Source organism: Ambystoma mexicanum, chromosome 12 (assembly GCF_040938575.1).
Source record: "Ambystoma mexicanum isolate Mex_15411 chromosome 12, UKY_AmexF1_1, whole genome shotgun sequence".
Classification (NCBI taxonomy): domain Eukaryota; kingdom Metazoa; phylum Chordata; class Amphibia; order Caudata; family Ambystomatidae; genus Ambystoma; species Ambystoma mexicanum.
Window position 1 is genome coordinate 610,724,333 of NC_090936.1, and position 25,838 is coordinate 610,750,170.

Below are 25,838 nucleotides of genomic sequence, written 5' to 3' on the forward strand. Positions count from 1 at the left end.
TCTGCGAAAGGGATGTCCACCGACGATTTGAGGGGGGACTTTCCTCGTCGGAAGGATCCCGGGGATTTCGGTCCCGAACTTGATCCCATCATTCGTCCTCGTCTCGGCATTCCCAGAAGCGCTGTCACCGGTCGCTTTCCCCGTCGTCCTCAGAGGGTGGCGCCGCAAGGAAAGTGGCTTGTCCCACTAAGTCCTAGACTCTGGAGGAATGGGCAGCCTTCAGGGAGCAGATGCTGGTTATTTTTCAATCCCAGGGCATAGTTCCGTCCGCGCCTTCGGAAGAAGCCAGCAGGGAACGGTCTCGGTCCGAGGCTCGTGCGCCTTCGGGCACGGGTCCTCGGCGCAATACTCATCGGGAACCGTCGAAGTCCAGTTCGGACAAGGTTCAGGTTGATCGCCAGAGACGTTCTGCATCCAGGTATCAGTCTTCGTCCCTGGCGAAACCGCAGAAATCTGGTAAGGGTTCGAGATCGGTGTCAGCGCCGTGTCCGTCGGATACGGATGTCGAGGCTTTGCCTTCACACCAGCCCACGGCACCGTTGTCGACGCCGAGGCGGTGAACGCCTTTGGGGCCTTTTGGTCGGAATTTGCTGATGGAAGTCCCCTGGTACTGTGGATCCTACAAGGAAGGCTACATCCAAGTCTGTGAGGCCCGTTAAGGATTCCAGACCCACTTCTGTCCATAGGCAGGAGTTCTTTCTTCCTCTGGATAATATCTATGAGGATGAGGAGGGGTCAGATGTGGAATTTGACCCTGTTGAGCCTGATGTTCAAGATGGTCACTCCTTCTCAGGTCCTCCAGGCCCTTCGTCTTGGTTGGTGTCCCGGGACCTACAGGATGCTTACTTTCATGTGCCGATTAATCCAAAGCACAGAAAGTACCTAAGGTTTGCGGCTGGCAACTCGCACTTTCAGTTTCGGGTTCTGCTATTCGGATTGACCTCCGCCCGTTGGTCTTCACCAAGCTAATGGTGGTAGTGGCAGTGTATCTCAGGCGAGGGGGTGGGGGGGGGTTCATGTCTACCCCTACCTGGACCACTGGCTGATCCGTGCGCTTTCTCCCGAGCAAGCGAAGGATCATCTCAGTCTCACCTGCAGCTCCCTCCACAAGCTGGTCTTCTCCCTCATTTTCAAGAAGTCGCATCTGACACCTTCCCAACAGCTCCAGTTCATGGAGGCTGTGTTGGGCATGTCCTTGGAGAAGTGCTTGCCTCCCCAGGTGAGGGCTCATCACATTGTGCAGATGGTGGACAAATTTCAACATGCCCAGCGTCTTCCGGCTTTCGAATTCTTAAGGTTGCTCGGCCTCATAGCATCCTGCATTTTTCTGGTGCCAGAAGCCAGGCTGAGGATGAGATCCCTGCAATGGGTCCTCAAGATGCAGTGGTCGCAATTCTCAGGCAAGATGTCGGATCCCGTTCAGATTCCATGCTCGGTCTCGCAGGATTTTCTGTGGTGGGCCAACGATGGGAATCTGATGAAGGGGGAGCAGTTTTGGCACACGTGGCCAGAGGTGACGGTAGTGACGGGCGTTTCCCTCAAAGGATGGGGAGCTCATGCTGACGATCTGACCGCCAGCGGGCGGCGATCTCCGTCGGAGTCCAAACTCCACATCAACCTGTTAAAGCTGAGGGCCATCAGGCTGGCCCCAAATGCCCCAAATGCTTTTCTGCTGTCTGTGCGGGGGAAGAGTGTCCTGATCATGACGGACAACACAGTGGCCATGCATTACCTCAACAAAAAAGGGTGGTAGGGTCGCTCCCATTGTGCAGAGAGGCGATGCAGCTCTGGTTCTGGGCAATCCAGGAAGGAGTATCACTCTCAGCAGTACATCTGGCTGGAGAGGAGAATTCGGCGGCGGACGCTCTGAGCAGGCAGAGCACGGTCTCTCACGATTGGGAGTTGGCTCAGGAAGTCCTCCTGGAGATCTTCGCCCTTTGGGGAACTCCACAAGTGGATCTCTTCGCGACCAGTGCCAACCGGAAGTGTGAGAAATTGTGCTCACGGGAATTTCCTCTAGAAACCTTAGGAGACGCATTCAGGTGTTAAAGGAGGTTGCAGAGATTCGGATCCCACATGATCCTCCTTGCTCCGGATTGGGCAAGGAGAGCGTTTTACCCAGATTCTAGAAATGTCCATCTGCCCTCCACGCCGTATTCCCTACCGAGAGGATATTCTCTCTCTATCTCTATCTGAAAGGTTGAGATATAAGGATTGGGACCTCCCGGATGACGTGATGGAGGTGTTGCTTTCGGCCAGGTGGCCGGCAACCAAATACCTGTACCGTTGGTGTTTTGCGACTGGTGCAGAGGACACGATGTAGATCCTTTTCAGTGTTCCATTCCCATGGTTCTGTCGTTCTTGCTTTCTTTGGCCCACAGGGGCCTTCAAGTAGGTACCACTAAAGGTTACCTGGCAGCGCTGTCTTATCCCAAGCGCTCATGTGAAGAAAGTTCTTATTTTAACATTCCTTTGATTTCCCAATTTCTAAAAGGGCTCACTAATGTGTTCCCGCCATCCCCGTTTCGGGTGCCGGTATGGGATCTGAATTTGGTCTAGACACGCCTGATGGGTGCTCCATTTGAACCTTTGCACTCTTGTCCTTTGAGACCGTCTTTCAAGACGGTTTTCTTGGTTGCGGTTGCATCCGCTTGCAGAGTGAGTGAATTGCAGGCACTTTCATCTAAGCCACCCTTTACTGTGTTCCACAAGGATAGGGTTGTAATGATATGATAGGTTATTTATAATGCGCATAATACCCAGAGGTTTCTAAGCGCAGACCCGGGGATCGAACCTTTGTTGCTCCGCGTCATCTTGCTTCCAAGGCGAGAACGTTGCCACTGAGCTATCCTGCTGAGGGTACGTCCTTCCTTTTTACCTAAGGTTGTGTCAGAAAGTGGTCCTCCTCCTCATCCTGTTAAGGAAGAGGAGCGGCTCCATAGGTTGAACCCTAGAAGAGCTCTGAGCTTTTATATTTCTAGGATGTCCAGGGTCAGAGTGGACAATCAACTCTTTGTGGGGTATGCTGGACACCGATTGGGCCAGGCTGTTACCAAACAGACCTTGTCCAGGTGGATTATCTTCACCATTACTGAGTGTTACAGATTGGCGGGCAAGGACCCTCCTGAAGGGTTACAAGCTCACTCAAGGACCCTCCCCCATTTGCTCCCTCGTATACGTTGAAATTTGAAGGCTGAAAAAACGAAACGAGGCAGTCGAACCGGGATCGAGAGGTGTTCGGGGCGCCCCTGTGAAAGTGATGAGAGACTCCAATGCAGATGTGTACACAACCGGTCCCTGATCGACGCGTCCGCCCAGAGAGCAAGAAGGCAAGGGTCCCGAAATGAGGCAGATTGAGCCAGATACGCAGACACAGCGATCCTTGGTTGCGTCTGTATACGGACGAATTGCATCTTGAGAGACGAGTTGATTGATCAGGTGAGTCGTGCCCCGAGTAACAGCCTTGATATTGGTTAAGAGTTGCTCTTGCAAGATCAAACGCCCAGGGTAAGTTACGAATAAGATCAAACATGCCTGGGAAATTGTCTTCCTGCCTAGTGGGATTTTTCCACTGCAGTAGACAATCTTTGGAAACTGGCCAGGCTGCACCACCCGTAGGGTCACCAGCGTTCAAGATGTATGTGAAGTATGGAGTAGGGGCAATAATGTTTTGTGAAATTTGGCATAGGCAGACCAGGCACGTAGAAGATTTGCAATGGCCAAAAAAATTGTAGTTTCGAGATCCCACAAATAGAGCATTTGGAATCAGTATTGCTGCGCAAGGAAGCACGCCCTGTGACATTTCCAGTCATTAGAGACTGGAGGAAGGAAGCTAACCTCCGTTTAAGAAGTAGAGAAAAACATGCGCGTAGGCACAAATCTAACGCAGATAGTGCTAGAACAGGAAGAAAAACAGTGGGATGAGGATATCGGAAGGGCAGATAGGAGCCTTCAATTAGGCATAGAAAAAATATATCCTCAACAAGAGTTGCATGCATCAGATGAACTAATCTATAAAATTTTAAATGAGAAAAGGCAAGAACGCCTCAAAAGTAAGATTGACACAAGTGCATCAGTGTCCATTGCTCAGCCAGAACCCAGCTTGCCACCCACCCTTCCAGTTCCATCCGCACCAGCCCCACCTGAACACGAGATCACACTCCCCCCTCCACCTGCCGAGCTTGAATCTGCAACTATCGGAGAAGGCAGCGTTGGAGAGGCGGGGCCTGCACAAAGCGTGTACGCTAGAATAAACAGTCGTGCGGTCAGCAGGGAGAGAAAGGGAGAGTTGAAAGAACAGGCAGAAATGTATATCGAAGTAAATGATGAGGCATCGATGCTGGGGTCGATGTATGAAGAAGCTCAGCGAAAAACAGGTATTGTTGGAATGCATGGGAGAATATTTTATAGAAAGATGAAAGCAATTAACTGGTATGGTGCCGCCGCAGAAGTTGCGGTATTTGAATGCCTTTTCACAATTGAGAGAAAGTGATTTAGAAATGAAGGAGCATGTGGACAGGTTATTCGAGTTTAAAGATGAACTTGATGAATCGTATTCAGGTATGTTTTCTGCTCCTGGGTTTCGGTACAAAGAGGTAAAGGAAAAGGAGACGAGGGTCGGCAACATATGTACAGCAGCGATTTTGCCCGCCATCAAAACCGGTTAGTGAAGAAATGAAAATATGTACGCGAGAAGCTCTTAGATGGATTATGGATGCTAGTATTCCTATAATAGAGGTGTATGATACGTTTGAACTGTACGCGATAGAGATGCAACATTACAAGTAATGGTTGAATATTTGCAAGATAAATATGTTGAGAGAAATGATTGCTGTCCCTCTGAGTTAATGGCAGTATATAAGAGAGCGTGTTTCTCCGAAACGGCAAAGACTGCTCTATCCCTTGATGATTTAGCTATAGTACTTAATAGGAGATAGAAAGGAGGGAAAGCTAGTGCGATAGTTCCAATGCGAGAAGTCCCTCCCACTTTTGTGCCAAAAACGGAAACCCCAGGTGTTGATGGAGCTCCAGCACAGGTAACAGAGGCACATTACACAGCACAATATGTACATGTACCTTTCTCTAGACAAGAGGTGAATAATATAAAACAAACAATCCCTGATATAAGAAAGAATCCAGCAGGATTCTATAAAGAAATTGAATCATATTTGAAATTGGCAATTTTTAATATGAGTGATATTGACCTATTATGCCCTGTAATTCTCCCAGCAGATATATGGAAGCAAATTAGGAATGTAGAGGATCATGATAGTTTTGGTGTTACTTGGGAAAATTTAATAAAAGAGGATGCGGACAGAAAAGCTGGCGAAAAGCCATTGTCAAATATGTCAGCGTTACCATCACGAATAGTACAGAAATGGAAGGTTATAGTGCCTGAACTAACTGCATGCGTGCAAGGCAAAGATGAGTTGGCCTCTGACTATTTCAATAGATTTGAAGAAGTGTTTACAGATTTTAGTGGTCAAGATTTAAGCACTGAACCCGGGCAAAGACTATTTGTTGACAAATATGTGAGAGGGTTGTTACCTCAAATCCAAAATGTGATAATGACATCTGAAAGTGCGTGGCAAGCAAAATCACAGAATGAGGTATTACACGTGGCCCAGTACTATGAAAATAGAGTAAATACAGAAAAAGAGGTGAAAGAGTGAATCTAAAAACAAGTGTTACTAAGCAGGTAGCGAATACTAATAGGGGTAGAGGAAATGCACAAGGAAGAGGGAATTACTCCAACATGCATGGAGGTCCACTTGGACTAAATCAATGTGCATACTGTAAGGAAGAGGGTCATTGGTGAGCACAGTGCCCACATTTGAACAATAGAAATGGGAATGGCCCGAGACGACAGAACAGAGGTTGCCCGGGAACACAGGGGCAAAATAGAAACACTAGTATGCCACAAAATCAGAATAACCAAGGAAACAACAACCAGAATCGGAGCCAGAATCAAAATCGGCAGAATGGAGCAGGAGATGGAAATGTTTTTGAGACTCCATCAAATGCATATTATTCTGGTGACTTTACATCCGATGATGTATTGTTCCGCTAGGACAGCCCAAGACAGGGCTCGGAACCAGTGTCTATTCCCGTTGACCAGAAAGGACCCTACGTAGAAATGAAAGTTGGGAATAAGGAGCACACATTTCTAGTGGACACAGGTGCACAGATGTGCTCAATAGACATCACTTGGTTCCGGAGATATGACTGTCAGGGCAAAACAATGTTTCAGTAGGGTTCGCAGGCACCCCAGTAATTGGCTCCGTGTCACAATCAGTGCCTATAACGCTAGGACCATTCTGTTGACACAAAACTGCAGAGAGAATCTATTAGGTTTAAACTTGTTGAAAAAACTAAGTGCGGTTATTCATTGTTCTCCTGATGGAGTGTTTTTGACGATTTCACCACAGAAAATCCCAGTGTCCCAATTCTTGTCCAGACCCCTGCCAACAGAATTAAGTAAGGTACCGACTTGCATATGGGCGTTGAATGATAACGATGTTGGTTGTTTGAAAATAGAGCCGGTGAGAGTTGTTTTGAAAGAGGGAGTAACATTGCCGCATATTCCCCAGTATAACATTTCGGTGGAAGGAGAGAAAGCATTGAAATGGATTGTTTCAGATTTGGTTAAAAGAAACGCGATTGAAGAAATTACTGGTAGCACTTGTAATAGTCCCATTCTTCCAGTTTTTAAGAAAGGAGGTAATGAAATACCGTTCCGTTTCATAATTGATTTACGCGCATTGAATAAAGTAGTTGATCCCCAATTTCCGTTGGTCCCAGATGTCACTACCATTTTGACAATGATTCTGGCTTCGGCTTCATATTTTAGTGTAGTGGATCTTAAGAATGCATTCTTTAGCATTCCCGTACACACAGTTAGCAGATACCGATTTGCTTTCACACTAGGAGGGCGTTCATTCACACGAATTCCACAAGGTTACACTGAAAGCTCAAGTCTTTATCAGAGCATTAAAAGAACAACTAGATATGCTAGAGCTACCAGTGGGTTGTGTACTATTGCACTACATTGATGACTTGTTAATTGCTGCTGACTCAGAAGACATTTGCAAAGAAGGTACCGCCATGTTGTTGACACATTTAGCATTGCATGGTCATAAAGCTTCTTTAAAAAAAATGCCAGTATTGTCGAAAGGAGGTGGCCTATTTGGGCTACCTACTTTCGAAAGAGGGAAGAAGACTGATACCAGAAAGAATAGAGAGTATCTCTGGTATGCCTATTCCAAAGACACAAAAGGGAGTCAGAGCCATAATAGGCATGTCTTCATATTGCCGGCAGTGGATAGCGAATTTTGCAATGATTGTAAAACCAACAGATGTTGCCCTACCTTTGCCATGGAATGAGGCATGTCAGAATGCATTTGATCTGCTCAAAGTTGCTTTGTGCTCGGCTCCAGTTTTGGGCACACCAAATTATGGAATGTTTTTCTAATTATTTGTGCATGAGAATGAGGGTTGCGCGCTGGCTGTATTGACCCGGGAACAAGGCGGAAGAAATAGACCATGTGGTTATTTTTCTTCCACGCTGGACCCTGTAGCATGCGCTTTGCCGTGTTTACGAGCTGTCGCCGCAGCTGCCGCGTCAGTAAAACAAACCGAGGGAATGGTGTTGGGGCACGCCTTGATTTTGATGGTGCCCCACACAGTAGATGTTCTTTTGAACAGAACGCAGACGCAACATCTCACATCAGCTAGATTGACTAGATATGAAATTGGCCTGTTTGCACCACATATTCAAATTCAGAGGTGTTGCGCTTTGAATCCTGCAGAATTAATGCCCTCTCCCAATGAAGAAGTGGGTGAAAATGAATCGCCTCCCCATGATTGTTTGATGGTTACTGAGGAAGAAACGAAAGGGAGAATTGATCTAACAGACACCCCGCAGAAAGAGCCAGACCGAAAACTGTTTTGTGATGGTTCCTGTTTTAAATTACCTGATGGCATGTCAACCGCTTCCTACGCCATCACGACACTAAAGAGTATTGTAGAGAGCAAAAGAGTTCCATACAATTCAGCGCAGGCAGTAGGGATAATAGCATTGACAAGAGCATGTGAAATTTCAGAAAATCTAAATGTAAACATATATATACTGACAGTCGGTATGCATTTGGGGAGCCGACTCTGGGCTGAGAGGGGTTTCCTAACATCACATGGAACTAAAATCCAACATGGCCCTTTGATAGCGTGATTGTTGTCAGCACTTGCGTGTCCAAAGCGACTGGCAATAATGAAATGTGAGGCGCATAAGAAAATAACATGTAACGTGGGAAAAGGAAACGCATTCGCAGACAAAATTGCAAAACAAACTGCCACTGATTTACACACGAAAATGTTGATAGTACAGTCAGAAGACGTGCCCTGCATGATAGAAAATGGGATTGCCACAGTCCGAGATGCAGGCAGATGCAACTGCTGATGAAATAAAAGGGTGGGCTAAGGGCTCCGCAGAACTAGATTTAGAAGGTTGCTGGGTGGACAAAGAAAGCAGAAAGTGGATGCTGCCCAACTCCTATGTAACTGCAATGGTCACCATGGCCCACAGTCCCACTCACATATGGGCGAAAAAGATGATTCAGCATCTGGCCACAGTATGGCAGAACCCGCACCTAAGAAAAAATGCTGAGAGACTAGTTCATAATTGTATGACGTGTTTGCAACACAATATTGGAAGAGGAACAGCCACTCCAACAGGTAGTTTTGGCCCCACCTCAATGCCCTTTGAAGTTATCAATTTTGATTTCATAGAAATGGAAAGATGTCAGAATCTGAAATGCATCTTGGTGGTAGTATGTGCGTTCAGTAAGTGGGTGGAAGCATACCCGCTAAAGGACTGCACAGCAATGAGCACGGCAAAAATGATGCTAAAAGAATATTTTTCCCGATTCGGCCTGGCAGGGTTCATATGGTCAGATGATGGCCCGCATTTTGTTGCCGCAGTAATATTACAGATTTGTGCAGGCCTTCAGATTGATAAACTAATCCATTGTGCCAGGCACCCGATGAGTGCCAGTCTTGTTGAACGCCATACCGGCATATTGAAAAACAAAATAAGCAAGATATGTTCAGGGAGTCAATTAAAATGGATAGATGCGTTACCTTTAGCTTTGTTGTGTATGTGCACATCTGTGCAAGCAAGAACTGGACTCTCCCCATACGAGATTGTGATGGGGAGACCTGCTAATGTTTGGTGTGCGCCTCAGCCCAGGCGCTTGAGTGAAGTAGAATTCCCAGTGCTTAGTACATATTGTAACATTTTAATGCAGAAGCTTCGTTTGATTCATCACCAGGTGCAGGAGGCTCTTCTTGCAAGATATACAGGCCCAGGGCCTTGTCTGCAGCCGGGCGATTGGATTGTGGTAAAAAACTTTGAGAGGAAGTCATCACTTGCACCAAGGTGGCGTGGCCCTTACCAGGTACTCCTGGCAACGCAAACTGCAGTCAGTGTGGATGGTCGAAAGGCGTGGATCCATGCCACCCACACGAAAAGAATTCTATCGCCATTGAAAGAACTGCCTGATCCAAACGACCGGAAAGAAACAGCTGCCTCTGACTCGAAAGACCCCATTGCCAGTTCTCTGCCAAAAATTCTGCCTCAGAGGATTGCCAAAAATGAGAAAGGGCTAAATGTGCCCCAACTTTGCCCAGCTGAATCCGCATCGTCACCGGCTGACATAAAGCCTGCATCATCACTTGTTGTATCACAGGCTGATACTGAGCCTACATCTGGAAGTGCATCTGCATTGTTCATTGATCACACATTACCTGGAGCGAAAAGGTACAACCTACGTTCTCAAAATCGAAAGTGATCTAATCTGTGCCTTTTTGTTGTTGCCTCTATTCCCATCACGGATGAATTGGTAATCGGAGGCCTAGGGAAGTGGAGTGTGTGGACTGTACCAGTCTGGGAGCTCTGGAACACAGCTTCCCGGTGCTATCTTTGAAAATAAAAATCCATTTGTCGATCACCCCGTGTGAACAAGCGGGGCGCTTATGGTACGAAGGCAATTGATGTTTGCTCTGGAGTCTTTTGAGCAATGTGCAAGAGCACGATAATCTTGCCTTACGTTTAGCAATCAAGGCTGCTGACAACTGGCCTAAACACTTCGTTAACATTTTCGAATTTGTTGGTGTTTCAACGGGTGCTGCTGTGAGAAGGATTCCCGGCGAACATTGTTGGAGGAGAAGAGTCACGCATGATGCCGATACCTGTTTCTGCCCCCTCCTCCACTGACGCTGATGATGTAATAAATATAGAGACTATAAAGAAAAATAGAAATTAATTGTAAGAAAGTAATTTTAATGATTATGACACTTCTGGGTATTCTATATATGGTTATCCCAGTATTATGGTATCTGGAGAGCGTGAACCCATGAAGTTCTATTTTGCCTGCCACAAAAGCATCTGTCACAGACAGTCTAGTCCATGTACTCTCTTATACTCTCCCTCCAATAGAAGAAAGACCCAGGGAAGGTTATGGCAATAACACATTGCTTTTAATTATGAATATGACTCGCTCAATCTTGAACAAGACTAACTGCTGGGTCTGCACGCATTTACCCCAGCATGGCGGAAAAGGAATGGGTTGGTATGTACAGCCATTACCCCTTAATACAGCATGCTATACATCACTAAGTGCACTCTTTCATGGAAAGTGGAATAAGAGTGACACAGGTCAATTAGACAAGACAAACATAGAAGAATTTGAAAAAATTGTAATGAAACCCGTAGGTTGCACCATATGGATCCAGCTCCTCCTCGAAGAGGAAATCGGCTAGCCCAGAGAAGCTGCGGGAAAAGCCAGAGAAGATGAAGGTACAAGAAAAATCCGACCGACCTGCCCCAGAAGGCCCAGGCGGTCCAGGTGAAGTCCTCTTCGACAATCGAGTTGGTAGTGGCCACACTCTCGAAGGCCAAACGGGCCATTCAAGGTGGACCCCGCAGTGCCCAGAGTATCCCTACCCCCAAGATGGGAGGCATTGGCTGGGTCGGTGTAGAAGACCCCATAAAAGAGGAAGCCATCGCTAAGCCCGAACTTGACACCTCAGGATGCAAAAAAGGGGGAGGGGCAGAGAAAGGCCTCAGGACGGTTTTCCCCAGACGAGGAAGACCGGGAGTCCATACACACGATCCAGGAGGACGTGGGGGGCGACGGCAGAAATGCAGACGGGGACAACGATGGCGGAAATGGAGACGACAGCGTGGGGCCCCGTAGGCCTTCCGCTCTGACCCCACTGAGTGATGAATCTCTGGACATCCTTTCGACCCTACACACCCTGGTGTCAGAGATTCAGAAAAGGATGCCGATGACACCGTCCCCAGCTCTAGCCCCAGTGGCCCCGGATCAACCTCCGGCGAAAGAGGAACTAGCACCCTAGGCCACTGCATCAACCTCCACACAAGCGCCACGTGCCTTTCCTGCCTCAGGACCCGGACACTGGGGACGGACACAGCGGCTACTGACTACATCGCCATGGCAGGCAGTTCGCTGCAGCCAAGGGCTTCTCCACCGGATGAGGTGGGGTTGTTCCATGCCATAGTCACGAGTGTCTGAACTCTTCCAACTGATGTCAGAAGAGACCAAGAAGGAAGGTTTCATTTACCAACGGCGCAAGGCCAAGAGGATGATGGGCATCATGGCGGTGCCCCTCCTGGACAACGTTTGGGTGGATGGCCTAGCTTCAAGTACCAGGTGCCAGAGTCTGCATCCAAGTGCCCAAGATCGCAGTCATCTCCGGACTCGGTGGTTCCATCGGCAGCGAGGAAGACGTCGTCTAACCCCTCATCTTCATCCTCCGTCCCTCAGGATAGCAAGGGGAAGAAGTTGATGCCATGGGAATAAAGGTGATCTACTCTGCAGCATCGACAGTTAAGGCGGCCAACGCACTTGCAAACCTGGCCAGGTACGACTGGGAGCTGTGGTATAAAATGGCCCCAATTCTGGAGTTCCTGCCAGACGAGCAGGTTGAGGTGATCTCCATCTTCCAAGAAGGGGCGGTGGCATGGCACCATGCAATCAGAGTGGTCCTGGACATCGCTGACGCAGGGTTTCTGACAGATGGGGTGGGGGGGTGGAGTGGGGAACAGTGTCCGTCTCCATCGTCGTGACTGGCTGAAAGCCACCAACTTCTGCCTGGAGGTTCAAACAAGGGTGCTGGATATCCCCTTCGACAAGGACAACCTCTTTGGGAAGGCCGTCGACGAGTCGTTGCAGGCCACTAAGACTGACATAGAGACGGCCCGTTTTAAGCAACACTGCTTTTTCCTTTTGTGCCTCCGGCTGGAAGTCTGGCAGATCGTCGAAAGGTTTCCGGCAGAGGGTCCTCTTCGTACAGTCAACCCTCCCGGTCCATGACTCCGGAGGCCTACAGAGGCCGATTCCAGGCTTTCGGTGGAGGTGGCCAGCATAGTCATCACCCCCAAAGCGGCACGGCGGCCCCGAAGCAAGCCTGAACCGGCCAGGACGTTGGGCCCCCAATCATGCACCCTGAGAGTGGAAGATCACGTCCACCGACCGATGGGTGCTGGACGCTCTTGCCCACAGACACTCTAGAGTTCCAGCAGAAGTGTCTGCGGATACCTCCGGTGGCCTGGCAGGAGCAGCACATCCCTCGGCTCCTGCAGGAAGTATGGGCCATCATAAGAAAAGGGGCGATAGAGCTGGTTCCAAAGCGACTCCGGGGCTCCAGAGTCTACTACAGATACTTCTTGGTAAAGTAGACTGGGGGCTGAAGGCCCATTCTAGACCTGCAGCGTCTCAACAAATACCTAGAGTACCAAAATTTCAGGATGGTCCCGTCGCAGCACGTGCTCAGCCAACTGGAGGAAGGAGACTTCTTGATGTCGCTGGATCTGGAGGACGCATAATTCCACGTCCTCATTCACGAGAAGCATAGGAAGTTCCTGCGCTTTGTGGTACTGGGAAGACACTACCAATTCAAGGCCCTCCCCTTCAGACTGAAGTCGACACCCAGGGTGTTTATGAAGTGCCTGGCGCCAGTGGTGGCCCATGTAAGTCTCCAAGGAATACACATGTAGCCGTATCTCGACTACTTGCTCATCCAGATAAGGTCAAGGTAAACGGCCGCAGACCACACAGACGACCGTCTGGCTGCTGACGGATCTGGGGTTCTCCGTCAATTATCCAAAGTCCTACTTGATACCATCGCAGAACGCACTGTTCCTGGGGTCAAGGTTCTCTTGCCTTGTGGCGCCCTCGGAAGAGAGGATAGCGGCCCTGCTGGGCAAGGTGCAATGGCTGTGGGCACTGAAGACCGCCACAGTGCGGACCATCAAGTCGCTGCTTGGCATGATGTCGTCATGCATCTACCTGATCCGGCTCTGCAGGTTGCAAATGCAACCTCTTCAGGAGTTCCTGGACGCTCGCTGGATCCAAGTGACCGGAAGCTTCAGACAAGATTACCCTCTACGAGGAGTTCCATTGAGTGATAAGGTTGTGGGGAGTACGCTCCAATATCGCCTGGGGCACAGGATTTCAGAGCCCTCCCCGTACCAGGAGACTGTCACCACGGACCCTTCCCTGGAGGGCTGGGGAGGCCTCCCCGGACGTCTCCACGCCAGAGGCCTGTGGCAGCCGGAGGAGAGGGATATCCACATGAGTATCCTGGAGCTCAGGGTCACGGCCCTGCAGATTCTTCCATACTTGTTGTCCTTGGTCAAGACTGGGCTGGCGCAGGTCTCCGTCAAGGTGCATCTGGCAGCTATCTCCTGCTGCACCAGGTCTCCAGGACGATCCTCTTTGGTCCCACCGTCTCATCGAGGAGTTCCTCAAAGGACTGTTTCGATCGTTCCCGCTGGTGAAGGCCCCTGCCCCGGCATGGGACCTCAATGTGGTGCTGACGAGGGGTGTCCGGTCAAATGTTTGAATGCATTTGATCAAATGACAAAATGCTCTAGTCAATTTGACCGAAAACAAAAAGGTCTCTTTTTTTTTTTTTTAAAGTGTGTATATATATATTTTTTTTGCTCTATTGGTAAAAAAAGGTGTTTTAACACCAAAAACAGGGATTTAGGGGGACCCCCCCCCCCCCCCCCACAAAAAAATGTCTACCCTTTTTTTCGGTCAAATTGACTCGAGCATATTGTCATTCGATCACAAGCATTTGACTTTTGACCCTGATGAGGCACATCGGGGGGGGGGGGTGGTTGGCAGAGGGCCCTTCCAACCTATGCATCAGGCCCCTCTCATGGATAACATCTTTCCTCGTGGCCATCACCTCTTCCCGGAGTGAAGGTGAGATCCAGGCCCTTTCCTGCAAATGGCCATATCTGACTTTTCACGAATCGAGGGTGCTGCTGCGGAAGCACCCCTCCTTTATGTCAGAGGTTCCCTCGGAATTCTACCTCAACAAGCCTTTAGTGATGCCTGTGTTCTTTCCGAAACCTTTGTCGCGGCTGAAAGGACTTTGCACTCGCTGGACCTTGCTTGTGCTCTGAAGTTCTCTGTGACCATGCACAAAGGGCTTTCGGAAGACGTCTCAACTGTTTGTGAACTTTGGTCCTATGAACCATGGAAAGGCCTTGTCCAAGGCTTCTGTCTCAAGGTGGCTCTCCGGCTGCATCACGCACCGTCATCGGTTGGCGAACAGACCACTGCCAGAGCCCATTCCACCAGAGCGATTGCTGCGACGACGGTGTTCCTGTCTGGTGTGCCCCTACTGGACATCTGCAGGGCTGCTACGTGGAGGTCTATGCACACCTTCACGAGATTCTACTGTGTCAACAGGGATTCCAGAGAGAATTCCAGGGTTGCCCAAGCAGGGCTACGCAACCTGTTTGCTTGAAGGTGAGTCTGTTCCAGAGGTAAGATTAATTGCTTCTGTTGGGCCTTGCCACCTCCTGTGGTTGTGTGATGTTGTACTGCTCTGCATTCTTTATTCAGGAGCATGTGAATCCATGCCAGAACCCACGCTGGAGAAGGAACAAGTTACTTACCTGTAACTATTGTTCTCCAGCATGGGTCTGGTATGGATTCAAATGCAAACCCTTTCTCCTGCCCCTGTGCGGCTCTTCTTGGTCATACTGCCACTTTCCGTGATTCGAAATCTGAAGATGGCTGCCAGAGGAGGGTATTAGGGAGAGGGCAGTCATTGGCTGGGGCAGTATGACTCGGAGTACAGTGATTGGTTTAGAGGAGAAATACAGTTTGTAAATGAAACGTTTTTTTCTTTTACTGAGGACTCCCAGCCTGACGGAGTGGGGAATATTCATGAGCATGTGAATCCATGCCAGACGCATGCTGGAGAACAATAGTTACGGGTAAGTAACTTGTTTCTTCTAGTGCATAGTGTGCTGCGGCCTAATAAATAATGTGCGATTATACTTTCCTGTGTAACTTGAGCTATTGGATTGTTCTGTCTCATTGCATTATTTAACCAGCCCCACAGTTCTTGAAGTCTAAGCCTTATCGCTCAACTATGTACATTGATGGAGATTTGATGGATCCAAGAGTCTTTTCGCTGCTCACTGTAATGGGGTGGCTTCTCGGAACTCGCACATGGCCAGTTCTGAAAATTCATCTTAACACTCACTTTTTGCCTGCTGTTTATTTTTCCCATGGCCTTTCCCCTCTGATATTTATAGTCTCTGACTTCACTTCTGTTTTGTTCTTGGGGTCTCGACATGTGATGTTTGTGGGCACCCCTCTGTTCTCATAGTTCCTCCATTTTCTGTCTTACAGTCACCATTGAGCAGCACATGGGAAATATCTTCATGTTCAGTAAAGTGGCAAATGCGATTCTCTTCTTCCGACTGGACATCCGGATGGGGCTTTTGTATCTCACTCTGTGTCTAGGTAAGCATATTCCTCCTATCAATTTGTGTCTAGGTTAGGGGGTAAATGCCTCCCTACTAGCTTAATCTGCCTCATATCCTACATTCTCACATTGAGAAAATCTCGATCTAGAAATTGTCCTCTTTCCTATCTCCTTATATTTGTAATTACGGTTTTACCTCCTATATACCCCTGCTCATGCTCACTCTCACTGTGTCCAGGTAAGGCCCTCTGCCTCTATTTCATGCTGTCTAGGTATATTCTCTCATTCTAACTCACTATGTCCAGCAAAGGGCACCTACCTCTCAGTGTAGAATCTGGGGAGTCATTGATGCTCTTGCTGGAAGCCTCAGTCCTTGTACTCTGTGATGGTGTAGTCTTTGAGGTCCTTGTTGAAGTACTCTACTATTCAACAGAGGTAATTGTTGAAAGTCCCATCCACTCTTGTATTCAGTAATCGTTGCATCACTGAGGTTCCTATTAAAGTACTCTGACCTGCTTCTATTTACTAATAATTCACCATCTAAAGTTCCTTGTGGAATGATTTGGTTCCTCCTGTATTCTGTGATGGATGGGCCTGTGAAGTTCCTGTTCAAAGGCTCAGACCATCTTCTTTTCACTTAGGGTCTAGTTACCTTGAGGTCCTTGTTCCATGATGGTTGACTGCATGGGGTTCTTACTGAAGGTCTTTGCCTTTTTCTATTCTGTGATAGTCGGGCTGAGTGGTCGTAGTTTAAAGCCTGAGCACCATTTTCTCTTTCTAATGGTTGATGTTTGAGTCTGAATTCAAGAGTCTTTAAGTCAGTCCAAAACAAATTTCACAGTGATCATTCAGCTATTGAAACCTTAGACAGCCTCAGCACCTCTTGTATAAGGTGATCCTTTAGCCTGGGAGGCCCATGCTGGTCGTCTCAAACTTTAATAGTCCTTTTATTGGTCTGCATGTGAAGTTTGTGTTGATGGCCTTAGTCCTTCCGGTATTCATATATGATTGAATCTGTGGTGTCCTTGTTGAAAGCCTCAGCACACATTCCAATGTAACTGAAAATTATTCCTCTGCCTTGTAGGTCAGTGGTACTGCATTTCATTGTTTATACATTTTTATAATTGTATTTTCTTCTTGCACTTTGTTTTTTCCTTTTGTTTTGCCATTTCAGTCTTTTTGATGACGTGTACGCCCCCGCTCTACATGGGACCGGAATACATAAAATATTTCAATGACAAGACTATAGATGTAAGTACTTCAATGTAATGCCTGTACAATAGTGAGGGAGGCCTTGTTTAAGTGCGTAGCTTTTGCATATCTTTGGTATGTCGTCATCTCAAGAATGTATTCGTTTGAACAGGATCTGTTGTCATTGGGGCCTTGAGTTATGTCCCTTGCCATCCCAGTGGGTGCTAAAATGAACATCCTTGGCAGCATCTTTGCGATCTTTTGTAAGTCCATGCATTTGTAGTCATAGGGAAACATTACTAATATAGTCAAGGGTATATTACTAGTTATGGCGAGAGAAAGAGTTGGAGATGCCGACAGGATGAAACCTACATGTATCTATTCACTGCCTCCTTGTGCTGGCTTGTTGTGTCCTATCCAAGGCTACACAGACTCACATGTGTTCTGTAAAGGGGCACACTAGTCCTGCATGTTCTTTGATCCCTGTATCCTGAACTACCTGCCCATACCTACTGCTTCCAAGACCCTTCCACAGGGTATGTCTGAGACAATTGAGGACATACTGTTTGGGAAAGATGGTTTCTTCTATGTTTTCAACCATGTGGTTGAAAATAACAAAAGGAGGGAAATACTCTGTGGTTTGATTCCTGAGCTACATTGTAAGTTTCACCTAAACCACATTCAAGCAGTTTTAACAGACTGTTGTATGACTGGAGGATGTAAGACTGGCAGGTTACAAGAAAGAGACTGTGTGTGAGGCTACAATGAAGCTAGGTTGCTGTGATTTGCACCTTTTTGTATCAATTTAATGGGAAGAGTCACAAATGTCCCTGGCTTGACAGAACAATGTTAGTTTTGCTGTACGTTTTTGGCTTAATTTGCGTGCCTAATTAATATGAACTTTATTGATCAATATCAGTTGTAATGGTGACAATATATATTCCCCTTGTATGTTCTCCAAGCACCCACACATCCCACTCGCTAACACCCTTAACACTCACCAATATACCATCACAATTTACACACCCATACCTCTTAATGTGCCATCTGTGCACATACTTGCGTGCTCTGTCACCCTGCCAAGTCGCAACTCCCACTCCCTACCATACTCTAAACCATGCTCGCAACTTACCCTCCTTTTCCTATCTCTTCTCCTCCCTACAGCTCACTGCCTCTTTCTGGCCAACCAGTCTCTTCTCTTGCCCACCACGTCCCCTCTGGCCCACTGCTCTCTTGCCCATTGCTCCCCCGTCTCTCCTTTGCCCATCATATTGTGACTATTTTTGAAATGTTTAAACATGTAGATTTTGAGCCAGAGATTAGGCATCTAACAATGGAGCAGAAGATGCACTGTTTTTAGATGCCCCATTGTGTTAGCAGGTCACCTTATTCTCAAAGATGACTAGCAAATTTCTTGGGGTTGAGCTGTATTGCAAATGATGTGCTGCCCAGCACCCTTTAATATATTAATGTCGTGACACTAATTATTCTACAGGCTCCCAGCACATTTCACTGTGACAAACCCTTTACAGGCCTTTCACTGTAAAATATGATGTGAAAAAAAAATATATATATTTCTATCTGTTAGAGTAATAGAAAAGCAAGTGAGTCCGTAGCAGTCAATAACTCTGCTGCCACGCAAAAAAAAAGAAATTGCATTACAAGGTCATCAAAGACCATGTCATGCAACATCCCAACCCCTGTGCCTATTCGAAGCAGGTGCATGGGGTCACCTTAATTTTTTGCACATTTAAAAGCGCATTAGTTTGTGAATTCAGGATGCACTTATAAATGCACAGAAAGGCCACCTGATTCGCACAGATGCTCAGAGGGGATGTGTACCGTGGCCGGGGCTCTCTATCAGTCTCCCCAATTATCAGCAGATAACACTCTAACCCATCAAGGATGCCCAGCCACAAGAACGGGAGACTCGGCCATCGGGCAAAGTTACTGTCTTTTATTAGCAAAACAAAAAAGACCGGTATCTCACCAGAAATACGAGTATCCTCAAGCTCTCGTCTGAGTGTGTCACCCAGTTTTATACCGGTGTGACATCACAAATTCAGGTTCCATCCCCGAAACCTATCGGACATTTACATTGGCTAGTTTGGGTGACCTACATATGGAAACTGTAAGGGTTAGTTCTACTATTGCTTAACCGTATCTAGTGGCTCCTCCTGTAGGACCCCCTCCACTAGTATCACTGTAAAATGTTGCAGGGTAGCAGAGAGATAATTGGCCCCTGAGACCCTGGCCAGTTCCCATACTGAGTGTACTTTTTCAAGGCAATGAGAAAGAACATGGAGGTGCGGAGCGTTCCCTAATGTTGTCATCTCTAATATTGCCATCTCTGATCACCTAAGCCTGTGAGAGTGTATTCAGTTAACAGCCCGAAGGCAACACTTGCAACTTCTTCTCCCCTGGTCCGATGGGAACAGCCCTCTCTGTTTACCTTGGTTGAATGGGCACTGTCCTGTTCGGCCGGCGTCGCCTGTGTCGAGACCATAAAATGAAGCTGTCTTGCTTGTAATTATAAGGATTTTTAACCTGAGTTTCTGCAGGTGGCTCATCGCCTTGCTAACTTGAATTTCCCTGTCTCCTATTGTCCTTGGCTGGGTGCAGCGTTTCTGCTTGTCTCTGGCTGTGGTGATCACGCCAGCCCTTCCATGTGTCCCAGACTTGTCTCTCCTTTTCCCGTCACGTTGGAGGCCTACAGCTTGCATATTATTCCTTATGGCTTCTCCATGTTAGTGGCAGTGAAACATGTGCAAGCTAAATATATGAATACTTTTCATCTTGTGGCTTCAACTTTGGCGAAAGATATAAACGTAGAGATTTGTATGTGTCCATCCTCTGCCTAAGTGAGTCATAGCATGTACTTTGTGCCTATATGCAATAAACTAATGTATGTCCGTGTAACTTCATGAATGGATGAATATATGCTTCATGTAGAAATGTGGCTATGTCGTGATGACGTCATTGATTTTTGGCTTTACTGTCATTCGACTTGCTCAATGGATGTCATGTTCATATCATCCAAATCTTCGATTGGGTATGGTTTAAATGGCTGAGAGAATAGCGTTTCTCACACCTGCAGTACATCGGTGATGGGCCCAAGAGTGAGGCGCATCTCTCATTTCTAGACCTTCGTGCCGAGTCGTACCATATTTTGCCCCCCCACCCCCCACCCCCAGTCTACAATCCCCCCTCTGGTCGACCATAGTACCTGCAAGACTCTTTATCTTCAACTTCGGGACCCAAATCTTCAGTATCCCACCGAGATGTCCATAGCATTTTCCATGATCATCCAGGCTCCATGTCGCGTAACTGCAGTCTCCACCAGGGTAGCACCAAACACATCTTCCCCCAATAGTCGCGGGTGTTGAATGGGTACTTGAACACTGTTCCTATCGGGACTAGAGGACACTGCGCCAGTTGTGATGTTAGTGCATTTCTTGGTTTCCTCATCTTCAGTCTCTACGTCTATCAGTACTTCCCTTAAGTCTTTTTAGTTGTCTTCCTACATTGTGTGATAGCTATCCTAATGACACAAAACGCTAGTAACACTAGTGTCAGGCCTGCGGCCAGTACCTTCAGTCTATTGGCCATCCACGTTGGTATCCACGAGAATACATAAGACTGCTGTAATAAAGAGGCGAAGCGTACAATGGGTTCAGGAGCTTTATTCCGCGGCCCCCAGAGGTCGGACCACAGCAACCGAAATAGAACGGGGAGGTGGGAAGGTTCGGTCAGGATGGGGCTGGAACACTGGGCTCGTGGGAGCAGAGACCCACGAGCTATATTAAGCATAACATAACATCTCCGCTGTTAGGAAAACAGAAAGGGGGGGGGAAAGGGGAAGGGGTTTATGCATATGGAAACTGTTAATAATATAAGAAGTCTTGATTAAAGTTTTGTATGATCTTCCGATTCCTCTTCGATAGTCTGCTGTTGAGGTTTTTCTCAGTGTCCATGTGAGAGCTGTTGTCTTCGCGTTGGCTGATTTGAGATGCTCCCGTGGAAGGAGGATTTGACTCTGATGGATTTCCCAATGGTGTGTGCTTGGAGGTACTCGGTCTGTGAACGTCTATTGTTATCTTTACTATGTCATCTCCTGACCACTTCTTTCCATCATCAAGTGTGACGGATTTGCCGTGACATTGGATGACCTTCTGTGGAGGTCTGAACTTACTTTCGGACTTGGATGTTTTTTTTGGTTCTTTGACGCAGACCCAGTCTCCTGCTTGCACTCGCATTTCTTTTACTGCATTTTTGGAGTCGTAATGTGTTTTGTATTTTGTCTGTTTCTCAATTGTCCTCTTCCGGATTTTATCCATGTTAATCTTCACTTCTCCACCATTCATGAATATCCAAGCTGGTCTTAGACGATTGGTTGCAGCTCTACCACGCATCAGGGTAAATGGCTCGATGTTAGTGGTGGTGTGTGGTGTTGTTCTGTACGCACACAAGGCTTCCTTGAGGGTTTCTCTCCATGGAAGAGTGTTGGCGATGGCCAGCTGTATTATGCTCTTTACAAGTATGTTCATCCTCTCCACCAATCCATTTGATATAGGATGGTATAGTGATGTTGTTAGGTGTTTGATGCATCTGTGCTTGAGGAATTCTTGAAATTCAGACGATATAAACTGGGATCCGTTGTCTGAGACCAGTTCCTTGGGATCCCCTTCTCTGTTGAATATTTCTATCAGGAATTGTGTTACTTTCTTGGATGACACGTGTGTTTCAGCTATTCCCCATTCAGTCCACTTTGAGGTATAATCTACGAGCACTATTATATATATTTTCTCACTTTCAATGATCTCGAAGGGGCCCATAATTTCTATAGCAACTTTTGACCAGACTTCCTTGGGTGGTTCTATGATTTGGAGAGGGGTCTTCCTTACAATTTTTGATTTGTCGCTCGAGGCACATGCGACGCAACTTTTTACAGTTTCTTCTGCTGCTTTCCACATGTGCGGCCACCAGTAATTGCTCCTGAGTCTATTTTTCGTCAAACTTCTTCCCAAATGACCTTCATGGGCTAGTTCAAGTAGTTTCTCTTTAAGCATTACAGGTGGAATTAGTTTGTCTCCTCTGAATATGTGTTTTTCATTCATACTTATTTCGTCCTTGAACGGTATAAAGTCTGTTAGGATGTGGTTTGGTTTGATCCAGTCATTAATTATGGCTTTTCTCATTTCTTGTTGTTCTGTGTCATTGTTGGTGATGTTCAGCCAATCTTCTTTGGAAATGGCAGGATTGATAGTAGCTATGATGTCTTCTTGAGATTGATCGGTCTCTTCTTCCTGGTTGGTAGAGAGTCTAGAAATGCAATCTGCTACTCCATTTGATGAGCCGGGAGTGTAGCAGACTTGGAGGTTGTATTGCACGATATCGAGAAACCAACGCCTGATTCTTGGCGAAATGAGATGTGGTGTCTTGCAATGGAGGATGTTTACTAACGGTTTGTGATCAGTTTTGAGTAGTATAGGTAAGCCCCATATTAAGTTCCTGAAATGTTGTAAAATCCATTTCACCCCCAGGGCTTCTCTCTCTATCGTTGAATAATTTAGTTCAGCGCCTCGCAAGACTCTTGAGGCAAAGGCAATGGTCACAATGTTTCCCTTTTGCTGTTGTTCCAGGACACCACCAAGTCCATATTTGCTGGCATCGACGGAGATGATGGTCTTAGCCTTACAGTCGAACATTGCTAGAGCAGGAGCCTTATTAATGTCGCACTTGACTTCCTCAAACTTCTTCTTACATTCCGAGGACCATACAAACTTGGTGGCTTTCTTTAAGAGGTTCCTCATGTGTTTCGTCTTGTTGGCATAGTCGTTTACAAACTTTGAGTAATATTCGGTCATGCCGAGAAAACTCCTGAGTTGATCCTTATTTTCGGGTTCGGCGATGTTTATTATGACATCCATGAGTTTTTTCTTGGGGCTGATTCCCTCGGCATTTATGGAGTGGCCAAGATAGGATACTTGGTTGCATTTTATGTTGCACTTTTCCAATTTGAGGGTGAGTCCACTTTTTTGAATTACTTGGAGAACACACATGAGCTTGGCATCATGTTCTCTTTCGTTTTCGGCAGATATGAGTATGTCGTCCTGAAAACAGTGGACACCGTCGAGACCTCCAAACAGGTGCGACATTAACCGTTGAAAGACAGCTGCGGCTGATGCGAGGCCAAAAGGCATCCTATTAAACATGAATGCCCCCAGAGGTGTCGCGAAGGAAGTGAGATTTTTTGAGTTTTCCTCCAATGCAATCTGATGGTATGCCGACGAGAGGTCGAGGGTGCTGAAGTATTTGGCTGGTTTCATGGTTGCGAGGAGTTCTGATATGTTAGGGAGAGGATGTCTGTCCACCCATATGTTCTTGTTCAAGTCACGTAGGTCAACACACATCCTTATCGAATTGTCTGGTTTGCCACTCGGAACTCTCAATGGGTTGGATGATGTTTTCCTCACAAAGTCGGGTGAGCTCTTTCCTCAAGGCGTCTTTGGTGCCAAAGGGGATTCCACGAACACGATGGGCTATAGGAACGGCGTCCTTCTTCTATCTTATGTTGAAAGCCTCGGAGGAGTCCCACCTTGTTGAATACCTTTGGAAACATCTTGGCTAAAGTGGACTTTATGTTGGTGGGCTCTAAGCTGGTTGTAGCATCGGTGTCGCTCAGCACACTCAGGACTGGAACTTGTTCTCCAGGGTGGATCTTTATTCGTAAGGCAGCTTGCTCCTCCCAACCAACAACTGAAGAGCCATTTTTGGCCACGAAGAGTTTACAATATGTCTCTCTCTCAAAAAATTTGAGTTTGACCCAGGTATACCCAATTATTTCGATGGGAGTCTTGCCATAACCTGGGGCCTTTATTGGCGTGCAGCGTAGGTCCTGTATCTTCCTAGAGAGAGTTCCCAAAAATGTTTGGACATCTACCATTGTATAGGGGGAACCTGTATCTACCATTACTTGAAGAAGTGTCCCATCTACATGCATGTCTAACCACGGGCCCTTGGCGTCACGTGAGGAAGTGATGGTGAGTATTTGTATTGGAGGGGAGTCTTGGTCGATGAGCAGCATGTTATCGTAACTGGGATCATCTATGTATCTCACCGAGGCAGATCTGATAGATGGGCCTCTATTGTATCTGGGAGGTCTGGTTGTTCTACCCCTGTTACTGTTGCAAACCTTGGCGAAATGTCCGCGGCGGCCACACTTGTAACACTCAGCATTATTTGCGGGACACGTCTTCTCAGGGTCTTCGTGTTTGAACCATCCACACCGTTGGCAATGGACAGGGTCCCTGAAGTCATTGGATGGACCCTTTCCTCTCCTGGAATTGTTTCTTGAGCCTCGGAAGGCTGGGGCCTTCCTGACCAAGGCGAGCAGATTCTCAGTGTTGTCAGCATCTGGATTGGTTCAACGGATTTCACCTCAACACAATCCTTTTGGGCGAGTCTCTCCTTCAGGCAGTGGTCACCAAGCTCCTTGCTGTCTCTATGGCTTGGTCCAGGGAGGGATTCTTCATCTGCCATAGTTGCTGCTGAATACGAGGGTCCGCTACATTGAGGACAAGCTGGTCCCTCAGATACTCATCGCTGACACCAGTGAATTCACACGTTGACATCAGTACTCAAGGATGCAATGTAAGAGTCGATCGACTCACTCTTTTGTTGCTTCCTGGTAAAGAACTTGTACCTCTCTAGTACAATGTTGGTTTTGTTACCAAAATGTTTGGTGAGCTTGGCTAAGGCTGTGTCGAATTTGTGGTTGTGGTTGCCATCACCTCCAACGTCGTCCGGTTCTGGTAGTGCCCTAAACAGTCTTAGTGCCTCTGCTCCTATGCAGTTCAATAGTGTCGCTTCCTTGAGGTCATCGTTGAATTTGTTGCCCCCAATGGCTCTCAGGTAGATGTGGAACCCATCGATCCATTGTTCCCAGGGAGAGGCACGTGTCCCAGGGCACGGGAGAAATTTGGCCGGATGGGGGATGTTTTGCATGATGGGAGATGTGAAGCTGTGTTAAAATTGTGCTGAAAACTATGTTAAGAGGCAGGCTGGGAAGGAAAAAAAATGAATATTTTATTTTTTCTTTTCTTTTTTTTTTTTACGTGTGTCTCTGGATTGCAAAAGTCACTGGGTAAGAGAAGGCGTTATTTGTTGTTTTCTTTTGTGGAATAGTTTTTTTTTTTTTTTTTTGATCAAGAATCTGGTTTGAGTCTTTGCTCTTGGTCTTTATTAAAAGCAGATGGGGCTTTTGTGTAGACAAGGATTTGTTTAGTGGCTGTGGAGGAACGAGAAATGCTCGATAACGTTGTCACTATGACAACAGGGACAACAAAATGGCTGCCGTAATGTCACTATGGTAACAGGGACAACAAAATGGCTGCACGTGATGCGCTTTGCGGTCCTTTCCTTTTGTTGGAGCTGCGCGTGGGCGTGATGGCGCGTGACGAGGTGTCTGGTGCCCAAAACCCCAATTAAATCGTACCTTGCTTGCTGGGAGGGTACCTGTTCTGCGGCTGCGCCACCCTCTACCCGGAATCGGGGAGGGGCGCGGCCGCCTGTGTCTGCGCCGCCCTCTACCCGGAATCGGGGAGGGGCGCGGCCGTATGTGTACGGCGGCGGCAACGGAGACTGGACGAGGCTGGTAGCTGAGGCAGTCCGCTGCGCTCCGGGGGCCGGTTCACCTTCTCGTCGCCAATGTAATAAAGAGGCGAAGCGTACAATGGGTACAGGAGCTTTATTCCGCGGCCCCCAGAGGTCGGACCACAGCAACCGAAATAGAACGGGGAGGTGGGAAGGTTCGGTCAGGATGGGGCTGGAAC

The 25,838-nt window shown here is 47.3% G+C and overlaps 1 protein-coding gene across 1 annotated transcript in view; it reads left to right on the forward strand.

Annotated features, from left to right (window-relative positions):
• The window catches only part of TMX2 (thioredoxin related transmembrane protein 2), a 403,380-nt gene that overhangs the window by 78,262 nt on the left and 299,280 nt on the right, over window positions 1–25,838 (forward strand). Inside the window, exons 3-4 of the mRNA XM_069629028.1 lie at window positions 15,738–15,851; window positions 16,988–17,064. Of these exons, the coding sequence (XP_069485129.1) occupies window positions 15,738–15,851; window positions 16,988–17,064 (191 nt within the window). The remainder of the gene's footprint in view (window positions 1–15,737; window positions 15,852–16,987; window positions 17,065–25,838) is intronic.